A 21,544-nucleotide genomic window follows, 5' to 3' on the forward strand; every position below is an offset into this window, starting at 1 on the left:
GCCTGAATGACAGTAAGGAGGGCATAGAAAAATTCTTAATGTTTGTCCATTCATTGATTTTTAACTGATACATTTTGCAGCAAAGTTGGATTGTTAACCTTTAATGTAATTCCTAAAATATCATCTAACCAATATGGTAAATCATAGATCTGTAGAGTTACATCCTTTCTGTCTATTCACTGTACAGAGTGGAAAAAAAAATATTTACATAAAATGCAAGTATTTGCTGAGAATCTTACAAAACCCTATGTACTGTGTACCAGCGTCTCCCTAAGGAAAGTATAGATAAGCATGTCCAATACTAACTGAATTCAAAGAAGAAACAAATCCATGACACTGTTGTTATTTTGCTGCCCGATCAAAGACTTCCTCAGAATTGGGGGATAGTGTAGAAGAAATAATTAATTGATTTTTATTTCTATATTGAAGATTACACCATACAAATGTAACATCCCACGTATCTTCTCGAGGGAGGATACTGTGTACTGTGCAATGTTGTGCAAACTTCAAATATCCTGTTTTCCTATTATTAAAATGCTATTTCAATAATAATTTAAGTTCTCGCGATTAATACTATAAACACATTTAGCCTACTTTGTCTCATCAATGCTGGATATTCCATATCATTGCTTATACCATTAAAAGGAAGGTTCCAGAATAATATGAATCATCCAATGACAAGTCTGTGTGCAGTGACCAGAAAGTTACCATGGCAATATGACCTGTAAATCAGGTATTCTGTAAGTTTTGGTAAGGCACATAACGTGCTGTGTATTAAACCAATATTGTTCTAACAAATGAAACACTGTAAAAATAAGCTGATAATACATTTCCTTCACAATGATATCTCAAGTACAGCTGAAGTACTTTGCAAATCAGGCCTTGTACACAGATTTTACAGCACTCCATACTGGTAAAATAAACTTAAATAATCAATAATAAAGAACCTTATGGAATCCAAGTTTGTCTACAACTCAATTAACAATCAAATAAGCTCAGTTGACAAATCAAAAAAGCCTCCCGCAAAGTGGTTTGTTAACTAAGAACTGAAACTACAGTACAAATATATAACAGCATAAAACATCCAGAAACCAAGCCCAAATGGAACATCATAAACATTGTAATAATATATAATAATATTATTATCAGGAACATTATCAATACAATTATTGTAAGTTTTACCCTGTTGCTTAAAAAGAGTAACTGATTTCCATCCACATTTGTACAAAGCATTGTACAGAGTTGTCTCCATCTGGATTGGCTGCTATTTTGATGTTAGGAGCAGGGAAATAGTGGGATATACAAAAAACGAGAATAAAAGAGAGGAATTAACAGATTTTCCCCCTAATCTCAACTTTTTGACAGTGGGCAGGTCCCCTCTCTCTATTTACATATGTATGCTTGGCAGCGCGTGATCCGCATAACTTAAAGAAAGCATGAGTCAGTTCCTCACACACGGTTTCCTCTTCTTTTCGTGAACATGAAGGAACCAGTTACACACTGTCTTTTCAGTTTTCTCTCAATCATCATTCCGCATGTCCTTTGGCTTCTTTTCTACGTTTTTATCTGTTTCTCCCTTCTTCAGACATCAGACTCTATACTGGAAAGCTTCTCATAAACATGTCCGTTGCTCGAGCCATTAAACGGTCTCTGTCCTTGACCCATTCCTAACCCATCCCTTGCTGACAGCAGCTTGTTGTTGCTAGGTCCTCCACTGTAGTGGTTACCAAGAGGCCCGCCCAGACATAGCTCCTTGGGGAACCGAGGGGCCACATTGGACAGTACCCCAGAAGTTGCGGAAGCAGGCAAATAGGAAGTCACCCCCATGGAGCCTCGGAAGTCAGCCCGACTGTTGTTGAGGAGCTGTTGCTGCTGCGGCTGTTGTGGCGTCTGTTGCTGCTGCGGCTGTGCCTGCTGCTTTTTGATGTAGTATGATTTGGCGCCATGTAATAGACACTGGTCGTCGCCGAAGGTTGGGATGAATGGGTTCTGGTTCACCTTATCTGGGTAGAGAGATTTAGACAAGGAGTAAGTCCCGACCCCTCGGGTACCTCCCACACCTCCTCCCATCATGCCTCTATCCCTGTCCCTCATGTCTCTCTCACCCACGGAGCGACGGTGCAACCCACCTTCACCCCCACGGAATAAGCTAAATGATGACCCCCCGCCCTTCCCTCTGTCCCCAAAATATGATGTCTCCCGCTCCCCTCCTGCATACTGCTCAAACATCTGGGCGTAGGGGCTCGTGCCCTCCATGTAGCGGTCTTTGTCTTTTAGGCTCACACTTCGGGGTGGAGGAAGCATTGACGCTCCGCCACTGCCTCCAAACCCACCCATCCTGCCCGCCCCTTCCTTCTGCAGCTCTACAAATGTGTCATAAGAGTGCTGCCTGCGCAAAACCTTACCACCTGGGCCAAATTTCCGCCTCTGTACCTGGGTTTGGGCACCTGTACCTCCCCCTCCCTTTCCGCTCTCCAGAGGGTGCTTGCCCCCAGTTGGATCCAAGAGGAGGAGGTTGTCCTCACTGATGTCATACAAGTTGCCCGGTTTCTTGCACGAATCACACCGCTTGCAGCTGGCTGAACTAGGGCGGCTTGAGATTTGTCCACTCCCTCCACTCGTTCCCACAACTCCCCCAGCAGCTGGATAGCTCCCAGCCCCACCTCCCCCATGCATGCAAACTGGCTTGCTTCCTCCACTTCCAACCCCTCCACTGTGGCAATTGCGACATTCCCAATCCCCTCCAGCCAACCCCCCCACCCCTCCGATGCCCTTTTCCCAGCATGCATGGCCCTGTTGCCCAGGCGATCCTCCTCCCATTCCACCCTTACATTCTGTCTTCTTGGATTTACCTTTCAGGAAATCTTCCATGGGAACCAAACTAGTGCACGCTCCCCCTGCACCACCGCTACTAACTACTCCACCGCAACCGCCTCCACCCAGTCCCACTCCTCCACCCATTCCTGGAGCATCACTTAAATCCAAATGTTCCCATGGGGATGCCCCTTCCTTGGCTTGAAACTGGTCCACATAGAAGTCCCTCAAATTCTCTTTGTCTCTGAATAGATAGGAGGTGCTGTTACCACCTCTCAGGCTCTTGCGCTCCACAGGTGGGGTGGCTGAGCGGTGTGCTTGTGTTGCTGGATGATGGTGATGGTGATGGATTGTGTGGTGGGGACGTCTCCTGAAGCCAAGCTCAATCTCATCCTGCTCACGACGAGACTTGGCAGACGCTGGTCTCTTTTTTAGGCTGTCCCTGTACTGCTTGCGCCGTTTGCCGTGACCCTCGAGGTTTCCATAGGTCACGGTGTGAGTGGAAATATCGGACACGTCAGATCGAATGTTTCCGTCGTCCCCACCTGATCCCACCCCACCTCCCCCGCAGTACCTGTCATGTCCTGCAATAAACCCTGAACTGGATGCCCCACCCTTGAAAGAGAACCTTCCGTATAGATCTGGCAGGCCGGACTTGAAGCTTGATTGGGTTGGGTGACCTGCAATAAGGTCAAACTTTTCCCTGTTCCGATGTGTCAGCGACTGCCTTGGCTGGGTGGTGAAGATGGGTGCTACCCCACCCCCTAAGCTGTCACAATCGTACCCCCCCTCCAATGAACTGGCACTCCCTAAGCTACGAGGTCGGTTAGGCAGGGGACCCGACATACCAAGAGCCAGTTCGGATCCCGTGCCCCCATGGTGGTGTAGGTAATGATCCTGGTAGAGGTTGCTGTCCTTCAGGTGCAAATTCCCAAAAGTCCTCTCCACCTCGCTAACATAGTCGCTGAACATGTTGTCCTCTGGCAGGTACGGTGGAGGCTTGCAGTCTGTGTGGCCTACTAGGCTGCGCCGGTGTTCACTGATGTCGTAAACGCCTGACTCACGATGACTGTAGTCCAGTGCGCTGCGAGGTGAACCATTGACCCCAGGCACAGAGGTCATGTTTTTGGCAGTACGCAACAAACGGAGAATGTTGGAGTGGGTGTTGTTCATGTTCATGTTCATAGTGGCTGATGGTGAGTTAAGGGCTGATTTGTTCTCTTCAATCTGAACACCATGGATGCAACTGTAGATGCCCTGTTGGACAGATAAAATGAGGAAAAGCAAAAACAAAATAAGAGAAGAAGGAACAAACAATGTGGGATTAGATAGTTGTTCAATGAAGTTTAATTAACAGCAAGCATTTTCACAATTTTTATGTTAAGTCCATGTTAAGTCTCAAGGCTTAGTCCTTTCAAGTCAAATCTCTTAGTTTATACAGTTTTTATGTTTTTGTAATTACTATTCTGAGTCTTCAATATGCTGTAGTTTTAGACAATTAAAAAAACTTATTTCTATTTCCTGTTTATCACAAAGTTTATTCATCATTGTCTTTAACACTTTGACATTATGTGCACAAGAGCAAGGAAAGGAAATAGAGGGAGACAGAAAGGAATGAAAGGAGACAGGAAAAAAGGCAAAATATGTTCAAGAAAGAGAAACGGCATGGGCGATAGAGGTTCTGATTAATGATGACATGGTGACAGAGCTGCAGTAACTCTGTGGTTTTGACTGCCTATCAGTGTATTCAATCAATGTGATTAAAATTCAACAGACACCACTGTGTCGACTCCTCTGTCTCTCCTTCATGACTGCCATGACAAATTAATTACACAATATTCTAATAAACCTCTCCAGCTCACTCACCAGTGATGCAGATTCACTGCATTTTAATCCATTTATCTGTGTAGTTTTGGCTGTATTTTTATCAAACTCATTTCTTAATGGCAAATGTGTTATTGTACAACTGTCAAAATACTTCATTATCTTATAAACTGCTGGGTGCTTCCATTTATATCCAGACCTTTAAATGTTTTGAAGCACTATAATGGAATGTGTATATATATATATATATATATATATATATATATATATATATATACACACACACACACACATACACATACACACACACACACACACAAACTATCCAATTTGTAACAAACAATACATGAAAACGTGAAGGGAACGTGAAGCCCTATGATTTCCGCGATGCGGAATACGCAGACAGAATCACGGAATCCAGTCATAAATACGGAATTCACATTTTAACACGGAATGTCACAGAATTTGTCAAATTTTGAAGGAATTAATCAAAAGTAGGTCATTACACTTAATTCAGATCGCGAATGGACTAGTATCTGTAAATATTAAGCCACAAAAGTTGATTTAAATATGAATCCTGCATGTTCTGTATGTCTCTGTTAATGAATGGTGCAGACGCTCGGTTTCATATAACTTTACACACATACTGAAGCACACGTGACGCTCGCGGTGATTTCATCGTCTGCTGTCTCACTAATTGAGGATGTAAACACATGAAGAACATCTCCAGAACAGTTCTGAGAGTCACTTCATGAGCATTTTACCATTTGATTTGACTAAATCATATATACATCTATGGTCATCACATACACAGAACTGTAAAGGTATTCAAAGCAATTTATCAAAAATAAAAGTCTGGTTTGATTTTTGAAGACGTGCCGATTACTATTTTTTCCATGGAATGTACATAGCCTATTACTACTACTACTAAAATGAAACAAACATTATTTTTTAAGGAATAATTACACAACAATTCTTCCATGTTGTAAATCCCCATTGTTTACCAAAAAATAAAGTTTACATAATTTTCAATAATTAAAAGATAAATTAAATGTTTTGAGCCTTTATTTGATAACCAGGAAAAGTTAAATACACAACACAGAATTTCTGAGGAAAAAAGGCTACTTTAAAAAATAAACTTATAAATTAAGTTGTTTTATGCATTCAAATAATTAGACATGCTAAAACACAGAATTTGGTAACAATAAAAAATATGGTGAGAAAAAAAAAAAACATATCATAGGTCCCTAAACGTAATTTTTGTTAAACTTTTAATAAATTGATGTGAAAATGTATAAGTTTCATGATTTTAATTAATTAGACATGCTTCTTGATTAATAAAATTTAATTTAACTATTAAAAAGGAGTCGAGAAAAATTAAAACACTATTTGGAAAAAAAAAATTAAACGGAATTCATAGGGCCCTACATGTGGAACAAATAGAATTCTCTTTAAAACATTTCAAAGGGTAAAGGTTACACTCCTGGAGATCTATCCCTCTAGTGAGGCAACATGTCAGAAATGTTTCCTGTCTCACTCTTAGTCATGCTTAGTGTCTCTTTATGTTCCTCTTATGTTCTCTACCTTCTGTCTTTTTTTAAGTCAGGCCATCATTCCCACTGTGATCTCCTGACCCTTCAATCTGATTGGGTTAGAACATATTCTTCATTCAGTGTTATCTAATTTTTCGGTCTTTTTCCTTCTTTCTCGAGAGTTGCCTTTCTCTCCCATATTGTGTTGCCCCCCACCCCAACCCCACCCACACACACACACTAACACTACTTTAGCCAGTGTTCAAATACACATCCACATCTCAAAGGAAAATATATCTAGTAAGAAAATCGGTTTTCCTATGTCTGTACTTGTAGCTGAGGAAACTGCCCATACAAATTGCCCTTGTGGCTAACAGACTAATATATAGAGATCTTTTATCCTTTAAGCTTTGATCATTTGTGAACTCAGGTAAATCCAGGTTTATGTTTGAGTCACTTGCCAGTTTGGTCACATAAACTGATTTTTTTTCTCTCTGTGTTCATCCCCGCCATTATGTGGGTCATGGCACCATTCCAAATTGCTTGAGGCATGATTTGATGTTCGAATGTCTGGAATGAGAGACCATTGCTTTGCCCGGTTAGCTCAAGATCAGGGGTCTGATTTATAATTTTACACTTTGTACAAAATGGGCATTGAAAAGTATTTTCACCCTTTCCCCCACATACATCAGAACAAAAGAAAAATAATTATTTAAATGTACAAAAATAAATATGTACCATACCACTAACAAAATGTAGTTAAGACCTAATGTCATTATCATCCAGACTTCAGTGGCTTTTCCAGTATAAAAATCAGTGTTGACACAATTCTAATGTCAAGGAAATGTTTATACACTTTGCACATTTTAATTAAAAAAGTTATTTTAGTTATCTGACGATGACATAAAATTGTTTTTACTCTGCAAAAGCAATTTCTTAATCATTATTATTGTGTGTGTGTGTGTGTGTTTTTAAATAACATGCTTGGGTAAAAATACTTAAGCATCCTTAAAACGGTAAATTCAACCAAAAGTGACTGTTTATGCTTAAAACTATATTTTTTTTAAAAATAAGTAATTTTCAGATAGGCAGAGAATATATAAGATACAATTATTATTTTTTAGATACATAAATTTGCCATAAAGTGAAATGTTTCCCAAATACATGTTAATAAATCTTATTGTGAACAAGTCATAATTTATGTAGGTCTGTTTCCGCCACTGAATAAAAAATAAAAAAGTTAACTTTTTTTATCTCACAATTCTCACTGTTTTTCTCAGAACTGCATAATACAAATTCACAATTCTGACGGTTTTCTCCCAACTGTGTGAAAAAAAGTTTTGACTTTGTAATCGTTATTGAAAATATAATATGTAGGACTTCTCCAATCATTTAGACCACTTGAAGCCCACTCCCTGCAAGTTCAAGTTCAACTGCTGTTACTTTTGTGTGGAACGGCTCCAATTAAATAACGATTCGTAGAACAAAAACCTGCCTACATAGTTTTTTTTTTTTTTTTTTTTTTTTTGTTAATCTGTGACACTTTGATGTGTCACAAATTAGACTGGAAATCTGTCTCTACCTAGGATAGTAAATAAATTTTGACTGGACAATAAGACAGTACCCCTAGTCTCCAAACCTTCACAAACTAAATGGGCTGCTGGCTTCTGAATAATAGTAAAGTCAATCTTGGTGGTTGTTTGCATTTGGATCAAAAGTGAATCTGCCACTCACCCTGCTAATGGAGAAGGTGAGACCAGGTTTGCCCGAGCACACACCCATGAAGCAGAATCGCAGTTGCCAGTAGAAAAGGTGCTCTGCGATGAATGTGATAAGGGACAGGGCCATTGCAGCACCCAGCATGTAGAACACACCTGCCATGTTGTCTACATCCAACTGACTGCTCATCACCTCATTTTTCTCATTGTGGCAGATGCCAGTCAGCCACAGGGCCTCAAGTTCCTCCATCTCACCTACAAAGAAGGACAAAAAAAGATTGCACTTTCTAGCATTTGAACGTGGGTTAGAAAGAGAGTGACTGTTTGTGCATCTTTTTATTTCTGCCTCTCCAGCAGTGTGTTTTGTGTGTTTATGTGCTTCGAGTGCTCTCAAGCTTTACTGTTAGCAGACGTGTCTGTTCACGTTTGTCTATCTATGACGATTTCAATGCGTTTCAGCACTGAATTTATTTAGAGCCCCCACAAAACTCTGCACAGTAAACAAATTATGGCCCCTGTGAAGTGTAACATTTGTCATAACGGATTAATCCAACTCACACACACACACACACACACACTGAGCTCTCTTCACATTAAGGATTGCTTATGGGAGTCACTTGAGATTTGGTTCCCAGCTCTAATAAGGGCCCTGAGGGTCCTGACAGCCCACATAGGGGGCACAGGATCAAACTCCAAAATGGCATTCGGTGTTCTGCAGGTCTGTCTTTAGGGACAAATACAGATGCACACAAATATACTTTTTCTCACACACACACAAAAATACACATGCAAAAAGATTCATCCGTTCAGTGCCTGCAGTTCTATGCCACACTGGGAACTGTAGTCGGGGACTTCAGGCTTCAAGTCTGTCAAAAACCCAACACCTATGTGAGGGTGAATGTGTGCGCGGGTGTTCACATGCTGTGCCGGTGCATTCATGTGTACCTACATGTATATGTCACACAGTTGATGCCTTCCCAGTGTACTTTTGAGATATCACAAGCGCCCCCTTGACACTTGCAAATGGGAGTCTATTCCTGCTGCTGGATCATATGCTGGCTTATATAAAAACATGTGATACACCTAACCATACCTTTCCAATTCCATACTGCTGTCAGTGTGCACTGCCTGCTTGTCAATATGCAGATGAACACTGACCTTGTCAGTAATCTAATTTAATGCGCCCCGCTTTTAAATGTATCCGATAGAATTTTCTATGACTGTGCCCATATACAGTATCTATAAGATCTCTTTACAAAATGTTATCGTAAGTGTCTAAATTTGTTAACACTGTTTATGCGTGAGTAGGGTGCATAGGGTTCTGCATGTGTCTTTGGATGTCTTGCAAACAGCTTGTCATCTCAGAGGCTGTTTGGGGAAGAGATGATGATTTTTAGAAATGGCCCCTGGATAGAGGGTTAGAGACACTTTTCAATGCTGTACATCTATTGCTGGTACAGTACAACTATTATAGATACTTAGTACACTAAATTAGTATACTTTATACTAATTACAAATACAAATTTACTAATACAAATTGTAAAATGTAATTGATTCCTGTAAAGGTAAAACTTAATTTTCAGCATCATTAATCCAGTCTTCAGTTTCACATGATTTTCCAGAACATAAAATGCAGATTGGCTGCTCAAGAAACATTTCTTGTTATAATTAATGTTTAACACAGTTGCTTAATATATTTGTGGAAAGTGTGTTCATTATTTGCTGGAATCTGATGGATAGAAAGTTTAAAAGTAAAAAAAATATTTTTAAATGGAAATCTTTTTTAACATTATTAATCTTTACTATCAGGTCTTATCAATTTAATGCATCCTTGCTGAATAAAACTATTAATTTAATATATATATTAACCACATTTTCCCCTCCTTATTTAATGCAACTATATTGCTGTATTTTATATAATAATCATAAACACAAAGTTATATCCTTTGTGCAAACAGACTAATATGAAAGAAAACCTAAAACAGCTTTAGTTTCGCATAACCTGTGTCACCTGTGTAAACTATAGTCATTTATATTATTACAGAGCACATTATGAGATGAATCCTTGATTTGATGAGTAAATTAATTTGATATTAGCTTTATTATGCTTTCACAGAATGTGAATTTCACACAAAGGAAGCTTTGAAAAGCCGGATGCCATATTTTCACACATCTAATACCATTTTGTGTGGCATACTTGTTGGCGTTTTAACAGACAGTGTAGGCACTTGTCATCTCTTGCCACGTATTGTTTAAAACTGTTTGCCTTGAGGGCACATTGAGAATCATTTAAGAAGAAGTGAATGAAGTAAACATCTCGAGCTGTGAATCCTCTACACATTCGTACAACTTTTGTGAACAGTATTTCATCGCGAAAACCTGCCTTATTCACTAACCACCCACAAACCATTTTAACCAGGCACTGTCTGCTATCTTTTATAGCTTTGCATCTCAGCTGAATTTTTGTGTCTGTTTGTGGTGACCAAACTCACTGAATTTTTTCAATGAATTAGACGCTAAAAGAATGCAGACAATGCAGACTCGTTCTGAGTGAATGTCCCCTAAATATCCTTAATCTTGAACTAATTTGTGCAGATTAAGGCTGGTGGCTAATTCATCACAATCATCCAATAAAATAATAATTTACCATCTCCAAAGAGCTGCAGAATGGCGAGATCCACTGCTCTCTTCCAGCCTGAGTCTTTCTGAATGGCAATGCCATACCCTGTAGTAGCAAAGATATAACCACTGCCGATGGTCACCAGTTTACATCCCTCATCACGTCCAGCCATGTAGTTCAAGACCGCTGCGTCGTAGATGAATGCATCCAATTTACTACACAAGTCAGGGAGAGGAGTAATATGTTAGAATGTTGGTAAGTCTTGTCAAACATCTTTGGCAAACCAGTGTTATTTTAGGACCATTGACATATAAATATAGTTTTTGATAATATTCATAATTTTTATTGTTTTATTTTTATATTTACTGTTTCACTTAAATTTAAAAGTTTGTTATTTAGTTTTATTTAGCATTTAGTGTTTTTAGTGGGTTTGTATTAAGTTTTAGTTATTTTAATATTTAAACGAAAATTAGTTGTTTAATAATTTATTAAATTTATTTTTTAAATAATTAAATTATTTTACTTAATGTTTATTTTATTTTCAATAATGACATTTTTTATGGTAAAAAAACAAACATTTCTTCGGAACTGTGTTGGATGTGAGATACACTGATATAGTGTGTAATGCTAACCTAATTAGCATTTGGCTTTTTCTTGTATTTTATTATTTTGCATCTTTTATGAGCTCATCTTGAGTGAGAGAGAGAACATGAAATTTGTAATAGACTATTAAAAACCAGCATGACAAGTCAAAAAGGTATTTAAAAAATTCGAAAAATGTAAATGAAAACTAAGGTGACTTATTTCAAGATATGCCTGTAGTTAACAACACCCACTATACACGATCTCATTAGTTAATGTTATTAAAAGTATAAATATTATATATTTTATAAAGAATTATTATTTTATAAAGAGCATTATATAAGCATTACATAAACAATACATTTGTTACAGTATTCATTAATCTTTTTTAATGTTATAAAAAATACAACTGTTCATTGTCTGTACATGTTGGCTTAGACCTACAACTTTTGTTTTTAAGAATGTATTAGTAAATGTTGAAATCAACAGTAACTAAGATGCTTCAGAATTATTTTTCATTGTTAGTTCATGTTTACTAATGTAAACATATGGAAACTTATTGTAGTGTTAACAATAAACTTGTAGTTTTAAATTTAACATGTTATTTCCAAAGTGTATTCAGTTATTTTTTTTATCATTAAATCCTGTTGTACTAAATGCCTTTTTAAATTGTCCACTATTAATACTGATAAAATAAGGACAGCAGAAGTCAGTCTCATGTTAAATCAGTCTTTTACCTAGCATCTCCAAACAAAGTCCCTTCAGGATGCCTCATTATGCTATTATCAATCCAGAGTTCATCCACCCACTCACTTATTACACACTGTACTTACTGCTGTCCTACAAGCTTTTCAGCTCCCTGTCTTCCTAGCCTTTATATTCTTTTCATGCAGATACCATCTCTCTCTTTTTTCATTCTCACCCCATCTTGAGGCTGTGAAGGGCCTCATTTACGTTCTTCTGGTGGAAGCTGGTCATATAGGTGTGCATCTCTTTGTAGTTGTTCCTTATGTTTCTCTCTGTGCTGCCATTGGGCACAGTACCGAAGCGGAATGGAGGGGAGAAGTCATTCGGATGTTGAAACTAGATAAGAGAGAGAAAGCCAGAGAGAAATATATCTATAGAAACCAGCAGTGTCCACATTGTCAATGAACACTCAAGGGACAAAGTGTGAGGAGAGGTGTCATTTAAAAAACCTATAAAGATACAACAAATCTTTTTTTCCCACCATTCATAATATAACTATTTCCAGTGTAAACACATAGACAACAGGTGCATCTCAATAAATTAGAATCTCATGGAAAAGTTCATTTATTTCAGTAATTCAACTCAAATTGTGAACCTCATGTATTAAATAAATTCAATGCACACAGACTGAAGTAGTTGAAGTCTTTGGTTCTTTTAATTGTGATGATTTTGGCTCACATTTAACAAAAACCCACCAATTCGCTCAACTTTCTTCTCAACAAATTAGAAAATGGTGACATGCCAATCAGCTAATTGACTTAAAACACCTGCAAAGGTTTTCTGAGCCTTCAAAATGGTCTCTCAGTTTGGTTCACTAGGCTACAAAATCATGGGGAAGTCAGCTGTTCTGACAGTTGTCCAGAAGACAATCATTGACACCCTTCACAAGGAGGGTAAGCCACAAACATTCAGTGCAAAAGAAACTGGCTGTTTACAGAGTGCTGTATCCAAGCATGTTAACAGAAAGTTGAGTGGAAGGAAAAAGTGTGGAGAAAAAGATGCACAACCAACCGAGAGAACCGCAGCCTTTTGTCAAGCAAAATCAATCAAATTTAATTTGGAAACCAAGGTCCTAGAGTCTGGAGGAAGGGTGGAGAAGCTCAAAGCCCAAGTTGCTTGAAGTTCAGTGTTAAGTTTCCACAATCTGTGATGATTTGGGGTGCAGTTATCTGCTGGTGTTGGTCCATTGTGTTTTTGCACCCGTTTATAAAGAAATTTTAGAGCACTTCATGCTTCCTTCTGCTGACCAGCTTTTTGAAGATGCTGATTTCATTTTCCAGCAGGATTTGGAACCTACCCACACTGCCAAAAGCACCAAAAGTTGGTTAAGAGACCATGGTGTTGGTGTGCTTGACTGGCCAGCAAACTCACCAGACCTTAACCCTATAGAGAATCTATGGGCTATTGTCAAGAGGAAAATGATAAACAAGAGACTAAAAAATGCAGATGAGCTGAAGGGCACTGTCAAAGAAACCTGGGCTTCCATACCACCTTATCAGTGCCACAAACTGATCACCTCCATGCCATGCTGAATTGAGGCAGTAATTAAAGGAAAAGGAACCCCTACCAAGTATTGAGTACATGTACAGAAAATGAACATACTGTCCAGAAGGCCAACAATTCACTAACATGTTTTATTTATTTATTTATTTATTTTAATTGGAGTTATGAAGTATTCTAATTTGCTGAGATAGTTAATTGGTGGGTTTTTATTAAATGTGAGCCAAAATCATCACAATTAAAAGAACCAAAAACTTAAACTACTTCAGTATATGTGAAATTAATTTAATACATGAGTTTCACAATTTGAGTTGAATTACTGAATAATTGAACTTTTCCACAACATTCTAATTTATTGAGATGCACCTGTATGTTCTATAGACACTTAAAGCTTTGCTAGACATAAAAAGTAAAGCATGACTTAGAGTAAAAAACAGAACAAGAAAGAATCTCATTATATCAATTATTAAAGAAGCTACAGCATCCTCTCAGAGTAAAATCTTGTTTTCTGTTTCATAACGGTTGGCTAATTCACATTAGCCCAATGTTTTATTCTTTTTTACATGCAAAGATGACACAAAAAAAACAAACACAAATTACCACAAAACCAGTCAGCATGTGGTTGCCCAAATATGTTATCAGTTATTTGAGGATAATAAACAGTAGTTTTAGGATGTCACATGCAATGCTGTGCCATGTAAGCATGCATGAATTCACTTATGAACAAATATGATTCACTGTTAAGACCATGAAGTGGGACGTTTTTTCTATAAATTCCTTTTAAAGTCATCATTTCCACACAGGTTTCATTAACAAATCCCACCTCCAAACTCATGTCATTCGTTAAGCCATAAGTTAACATGTTAGATTGCTTAAACAAAGCAATATTTTTTAAAGTACCAGAGAAAGCCACAAACGGCTTACTTATAGCTGTCTTTGCACATTAAACTAAGACAAAATAACAATTTATAACATCAAAAAAATTACACAGTGCACCTTAAATGTTGCATCATTTATCAGCTAGTCTGTGCGAATAAACCTTAGCTGTTTAACACCAAGGATAAAATAGAGTTTGGTGTATTAAGTCAAGTCACGTTCTGTTCGGGGGGGCTTTTCATGTCCTAGAGGTGGAATAGATAAAATATTTTACACAGTAAGATCAATGAGAACTATAATTTTAATAACAGCTTTCAGATGCCCGAGCTTCACTTTTGCACATGCCGTTAAATTTGACCAATAAACCCTTTTACCTTTTTATCACTCAGGCCCGTCACCTGGTCCACATATTCCTCTTGAATCATAAATGCGGCTAGGTTGGCAGTGTAGCTGGCCAGGAAAATCACAGCGAAGAAGGCCCAGACCGAGACCATGATCTTGCTAGTAGTGCCTTTGGGGTTCTGCACGGGCACAGAGTTATTGAAGACCAAACCCCAAAGTAACCAAATAGCTTTTCCGATGGTGAAGGAGGGACCGCCGGGCTCTGATGGTGTGTAAAGAGGTAGAGAAATGGAAATAGAGAGTTACTACCTTATAATTTAATAGGAATCAGAGAGGAGTAAAAGGGCAGAGGAAGAAAACCCATAATAAATAGCCATGGATTAACTATTCAGTTTTTATTTTGATCAAAAGAATCAGTAATATTCAGAGAAGCAGTACACTGCTGAGCATGAAATCAGCCAATACAACATGGAAAGATGGATATAATATCCAAAACTAAATATCCAGGGTCACATATATAAAGTATACTGTATTTATACAGTACACTGATATAAATATATACATTTATAAATAAAAAACCATTTATAAATAATTTTAATTTCATATTTCAAACATGTTATATGAAAATGTAGAAATAAATATACAAAACAGACATAAATAATAATATATAAAGATGCATTTATTTATGTATAGATTTGAATTTATATATATATATATATAAAGCACCATTAAATGCATAGCTATGAACAGATGTATATTATATAAAATACAAATAATGTAATGTAATGAAATGAATATAATTGTATCAATTTTTAGATGGTTATAAAATGAAAACGTTAACCTATATATACCAAATATATATTGGGTTCTGTATAAAGAATATCGATTTGTGTGTGTGTGTGTGTGTGTGTGTGGGTGGGTTTATATAAGTTGTGTGCACACCTCGTCCATCTGCCAAGCAGCGATTATAGCCAACAGGACTGAAGTACTCAAAAATGAAAACAGCCACAGCTGAAACTATCAACAGCATAACGAACATCATTACCCAGACATCAGCGCTGAAGGGCTCTGAGAGCAAAAAATGAAGGGAAAAGAAATTACTAATGAAGAGTGCACTTGAATTTGGAATTACATCTTGAATTCCATTACAGTGTGTATATAGCACTTACCTAAAAAGGCAGAAGGAGACACTGTGCCATTGCTACGAGAGACCATGACACTAATCCCAGTCTCTATGAAGGGCACAGAGAAGTCAATGACCTCTGACCTCTCTTCATTAATGGTCAAGGAGCCCACTGCCATGTGGGCATTCTTCAACACCACCTAAACATGAGGAAACGGGCCAGTTATACCAAACCTTGACTAGTCTAGGCATGCCACAACAGAGGGAAGAAAAAAGCAACAGTGTGAGAAGCAAAAGGTGAATGAGAAATCCATGATGGAATAAAAAAAAAGACTGTGAGACCAAGCAAGGCAGAAATCAGGTTATTTCCTACAGTGGGTCGCAGGAGCTTTTAATAGCCGTTTCTCCGTTTTTCAACCTTTCCCTAATCACCACATCCCCAAACCCATCACTTGTCCCGGTATATTTAGAATTACATATAAAAGGCCTCGGTGATATAAGAAAATGGGACAAAACAGAGTTAATAAGGTGAATGTATGCTACAGGAAGACTTTTTCTACATCAGGGCTACTCAAAGGGCCACAAAACCGGATTTCTTTAGCCTCAAGGGCCACACTTCAAATTTTTATAGTGCCCATGTTATATTAATAAGGCAACTGAGTGTTATACACTTACACGACCAGGTACAGTAGCAAACTAAATCACTCCCATCATAATCAATGAAGCTGTACTGTAAGCGCTCATCTGTGGCACAGTTTACAGAGTGGACTATAGATTTCTGCTTGGTGTTGGAATTTTTTTTAATTGCACTGTGCATTTACCATGGTATATACTGTACCAGAATCTCAGGAAAACATGCATGCCACGAGAATGCCCTGTGGGCTGCATGTTGATTATGCCATTCTAAATCCTATTTTCTTTCTCCATCTTTTCAAAATATGAGACTATATTTTGCATATTTGCTTGAGTGTGTGTTGCGTTACAGCATCTATCACTGAACATGAGCATTCTTGGAGCATCAGATCTTGTAAAGACTTAAACATAAAGAGTAAACATAAAGAGAGATACTAAGAGTCTGTGACTCCAAATGTGATGCTGTTCTAGGAGTATTCATAAGACTAGGATAGAAAGGGAACTGCATAACATTCATTCCAACTGTGGATTTACATATGATCCGGTAACTCGTATTATTTCTCATCTGAATTAATGCACCAGCTGTATTTTCCCTTGGGCTTGTGCAAACTCACTTGCTCACATTTTCCCTTCTCTTTCATCTGTTCTTGTCATAGAGATACTTTTCAGATTTTCATTTTTTGGAAATAATATATAATCAGAAATCCACTGACGATCCAGAACTTTGTCCTAGTGGTTATTACAGTTGACTAAAACCATAAAAAAAATCCTTACTTAAAATAAAATAAATATTAACTGAAATAAAAGAAAATGTAAAATAACCTTTTTTTTTATTAAAGCTAGTAAATCTGTATAGACATTTAAACTATATCACAGCATCACATAAATCACAACATAATTACTAAAACTAACTAAAATTGAAAAGAAAACAAAATATAAAAATAAGATTTTATTCAAAATAACAAAAGCTATTGTACATATGTAGTATATCAATGATACAAAAATAACACTGGAGCCAATGGTATACATGCAATGTGAGTTTGAGCCTGGCTTGCAAACATTTCCTGATCCAATATCACCCATTTAATCACACAAAAGTGTATGATCCAGCAAGCTCTTGGATAAGAAACAACACCTGTGGTGTTTTATAAGAACCAGTAGTTTTCTTACTAAAAGCATTTTGAAACTAACCTCTCCAACCATGCCATTCCATGTCCCATTGATCTTTTTGCCATGCTTCCCATTGGTCACCAGGTAGAGATCGTAGGTAAATTTTACGGACTTGGCAATCTTTTTGAGGATGTCTATACAGAAGCCTTTGCAACAGCGTTTAATGTAGATCCCTGAATCTCCTGTCTGATTTCTGGAGGTAGGAAAAACAGGAAGAAAAAGTTGAGAAGATTAATGTTAGCAAGTTATTTTTCTAAATAGTGAAGATGGCTTTTAACAAATTTTGCCTTAGCCGTTCATCAATCCTTAATCAAAGTACCATTTCATAATAAATCTGTGTCTGAAGAAATCAATCAGTGAGTCAACATAACATCAAAATGACTAATGACCACTGCACTGAATATTGCATTGACTACATTGGAACACGTTGACTTATATTAGTCAAAATTCACATTAATCTCGGATCATTTCTCATAATAAATGAGTGAAATTATTAGCAATAATTTATTAAAATAATGCTAAATGAATTTAACACAGATATTTTTAATCAATATTAAAAGAAGAGATTCCAGTTTAATCCATAAATGAATCAGTGTTTTATGTCAATAGTGCAATACTGTATACACCACACTTTCTTACTAAATGATATAATCTAGTCCTGACAGTGGCAGAGCACCTTACATTTGAAAACTGAGTGTAGGATCTGTGCTCTCATGAGACAAATCAGCATTTTGGCAGTCAAGATTAATGACTGATCTATACTGATCTCATACAATGACTGTGTGAAGATATTTTACCTATACTATGTAGCTTTATCTATATTGGATATTAAGCAAATCTTCACAGACAAAACAGTGTGGTATGCTTGAGACCACTGAAAAAAAAGTCTACCACTTATAACATCTACTGTGAAATTTGTGACCAATCTGAATTTTGAACCAAACTTCAGCACATTTCCCTGAATATCTGTACTGTTCCCATTGGATTCTCACTGGAGTTTGAGCTGTTTTCTGCACGGCACTGTATTCCTCATGCAGGTGCCACTGAGGGGGTCAACATCCTCCACAATAACAAATGGAGCCTCCTCCAGTGTAACAATGGACAGGTGGTCGTCCTCCCGCTCCCCAGCATCCGAGTAGAGCTCAAACCGAGGCCACACATGGTACTTCATTGCCAGAGACCCGTTCTCCCATTTACCGACCTGTGAAAGTGCAAAGAGGGCAAGATGAGAGCAGAAGATGAGAGAAGGATAATGAGTGAGATAATGAGAGGGTGTTGAGGTTGAAGTGGCTGCGACTGGATTAGTGCGGACTAAATTTGAGGACGGCTGAAATCTTGAATTAAGATAAAGAGTAAATGAAGGTTGATAATTGCATCAGGGAACTGCACAGTCATGAGTTAAGAGAAATCAAGAGGCAAAAGAGAGAAATTATTAGAGATACCCACCCTTTCATACTGCCTCTCCTTATTTAACAGTATAATGACCAACTTTGGGTGCATCTGAAAACCGTCCTCACTGAAGGAGAGGTTGCGTCCTTCAAATGTCACATTCATGAGGTACCTGAAGAGAAAACAGAGTGAATATATCAGACCAGACACATTCGGTGGTTATTAACACAAAGGCACCTTCCTTGCTTGGATCTGTATAGCAAATATTTACAGAACAAGTCATAGCAATTTACAGGATCCCTCAATGTCAGCAGATTACATGGCATTCTAGTGTACCTAGTGTTTGGGCTTCTGCACACTATCCATATATGTCCACAAACATTTATAATGCAGGAAAGCAGGTTTGTTGCTAGAGGCTATAGCAAATTATATTCACAATGGCAAATGTGAATCTGGCAGCCTACTGGTCACAAAACTATTATTATGACTTTTAAATCCATCCAGTTGGAGAGTTTTGAAGCTGGTTTTAATTTCACCTTAACACAATAATCATGAACCAAAAAAAAATTATAATAATCCAGGGGAAAATATTTATTACAGAGGTGAGTGATATAACATATTAAATCTAACAACCAATTTCTTAGCCTTTAGTCAGTCATCCAAGAAAATTTTACAGCAACTTTTTATTTAAAAAGTAGCACATTTCTATATTATAATTATAAACCAGTTTGCTGCATCTTGAAATAATTTGGCTTTGTATTTACTTGTAATGGATGCTGTGGATGAGACAGCAAACACTGCATGGAGAATATTTTCATCCAAATGTCAAGTTTTTTCCCAAAACAGCATGCTTGACCTCCATCTCTTAGGAATTAATCCTTGTCACGCAACCTTAAAAACCAGAGCATCTTGACTACACTGCCTTGGATAGCTTTTGACATGGTCAGCCAAAAACTGTTAATTTCAATGCGGACAACATGAACTAATTTACTGGTTTATTTCCTACTTGAACAGATAATATAAAGTTAGCAAAAAAGCCTCATTTACTGGCTCTCAATCCAGGAGTCCCTCATGGCTCAGTATTTGGTCCTTTAAATTTTTCCATCTACATCAGATCACCCTGCATTACCATCTAATCGGAGTGTAAATTTGATTCCTCCTCACTGGCCCACCAGATTTTGTCAAATAACCTCTTCGAGTTCATACAAAATGCTTTCGGTCGATTTGTAATTAACCTCTGTTGTAATTAACCTCTTTCGTGTCACTAACCTGCTCCATAGACAAATTTGGGCAGTACTTAATGGAGTGTCTGAGTCTAGTGTCTCGTCTTTACTGACCTCATCTAGCACTTAGATATCTGAACTACAGCAACAATGTTTAAGCATTCTTATATTGTGTTGTTCTTCTTGTTGCCCTTGAGATCTAACTTAGCACTTGACTTCTTAGTATTCTCTGCCATAGTTCCAGCATTTGGCACTTAATGTACGTGATATGTATATATGAGTTTATAATACGACAAAAAAGAAATGAACCCTTCAGTAACATTATACAACACATGTTATGAGAGACCATGGCATTATAATAAGATTAATATTAGGGATGCTCCGATCAGGATTTTTGAGGCCAATCTCCAATCACAGGAAGCAGTAATCTCCCAATACGATCACCGATACCAATCTTTTTAAAGCCTTCTTTTTATCATGTAGAATTATTTATAGTGATGATCCAATCAAGATTTTTAGAAATTTATTCAGGGCCTGAATATTATTTTTTAAAATCAATTCCCCTCTTAGGTGACTCTCATGACAGGGTATTTTTTTCATTATATATATATATATATATATATATATATATATATATATATATATATATATATATATATATATATATATTAGTGCTGTCAATCGATTAAAAACTTTAACTAGATTAATCACACATTTTTTCTGTGATTAATCGCAATTAATCGCAATAAAAAAAGAAATGTTTTTGTACGTTTTAAATATATTTTTTAATGTAATAATTTCACAGTTAAATTTAAATACTTGTTTAAATGACATCTTTTTATGAATGAAGGCCAGTATTACTGATATTAATACAGCTACTGATTTTTTTTTTTTTTTTACATTTATTATTAGGCTTCAAAAATATAACAGTTTTTAATTTAAGTAAACTTTAAACAATGCTAACATAAACCCATAATAAATGTCATGTTTACTCCTGCCCTTCCTGTCTTAACAGTTAGGAAATATACAGAAATTTAATAAAGTTATCAAAGTTATATGCAATCTGCACTGCATAAACTATAAATTAAATAGTTTATCCTTATTAAAGCTACAAAAGTTATTTAGTCAAGAGCAGCGAGTCATTTTCTCTGTTCCCTTTGTTCTTTAACTTTACTGACAGGAAGCTTTATTGGCTGCTGTCCCTTTAAGAGCAGACAGACACGCGGATCTCACCGTTTATATACTGTCTATGGATCTCGCCTCATTCTCTCACAACTCTTTTTGTTCATTTTAGACTTTATATAAATCATTTAAGATTGCTCTTATGAGGATAATCGACAAAACTGGCACTTTGGGATGTTTATTGTTAGTTCAAGCGCTTAAGAGAACTGGATTCTGGCGCCCTGTCTATGCATTGTGTGTGTGTGTGTGTGTGTGTGTGTGTGTGTACG

At 37.1% G+C, this 21,544-nt stretch overlaps 1 protein-coding gene across 4 annotated transcripts in view; it reads right to left on the reverse strand.

The window, feature by feature from the left end:
* Positions 1-1,581: 1,581 nt before the first annotated feature.
* The window catches only part of LOC132143896 (glutamate receptor ionotropic, NMDA 2B-like), a 97,672-nt gene continuing 77,709 nt past the window's right edge, over positions 1,582-21,544 (reverse strand). For 2 of the 4 annotated variants that reach the window (XM_059554507.1, XM_059554506.1), the window contains exons 7-16: positions 18,928-19,042; positions 18,474-18,682; positions 17,503-17,674; positions 15,725-15,878; positions 15,498-15,623; positions 14,588-14,817; positions 12,013-12,173; positions 10,536-10,723; positions 7,905-8,143; positions 1,582-4,071 (exon numbers count right to left, since the gene is read on the reverse strand). In XM_059554507.1, coding sequence (XP_059410490.1) covers positions 1,582-4,071; positions 7,905-8,143; positions 10,536-10,723; positions 12,013-12,173; positions 14,588-14,817; positions 15,498-15,623; positions 15,725-15,878; positions 17,503-17,674; positions 18,474-18,682; positions 18,928-19,042 — 4,084 coding nt within the window. The remainder of the gene's footprint in view (positions 4,072-7,904; positions 8,144-10,535; positions 10,724-12,012; positions 12,174-14,587; positions 14,818-15,497; positions 15,624-15,724; positions 15,879-17,502; positions 17,675-18,473; positions 18,683-18,927; positions 19,043-21,544) is intronic. The other 2 variants (XM_059554509.1, XM_059554508.1) reach the window with 2 other exon arrangements.

This window comes from Carassius carassius, chromosome 7 (genome assembly GCF_963082965.1).
Source record: "Carassius carassius chromosome 7, fCarCar2.1, whole genome shotgun sequence".
NCBI lineage: Eukaryota > Metazoa > Chordata > Actinopteri > Cypriniformes > Cyprinidae > Carassius > Carassius carassius.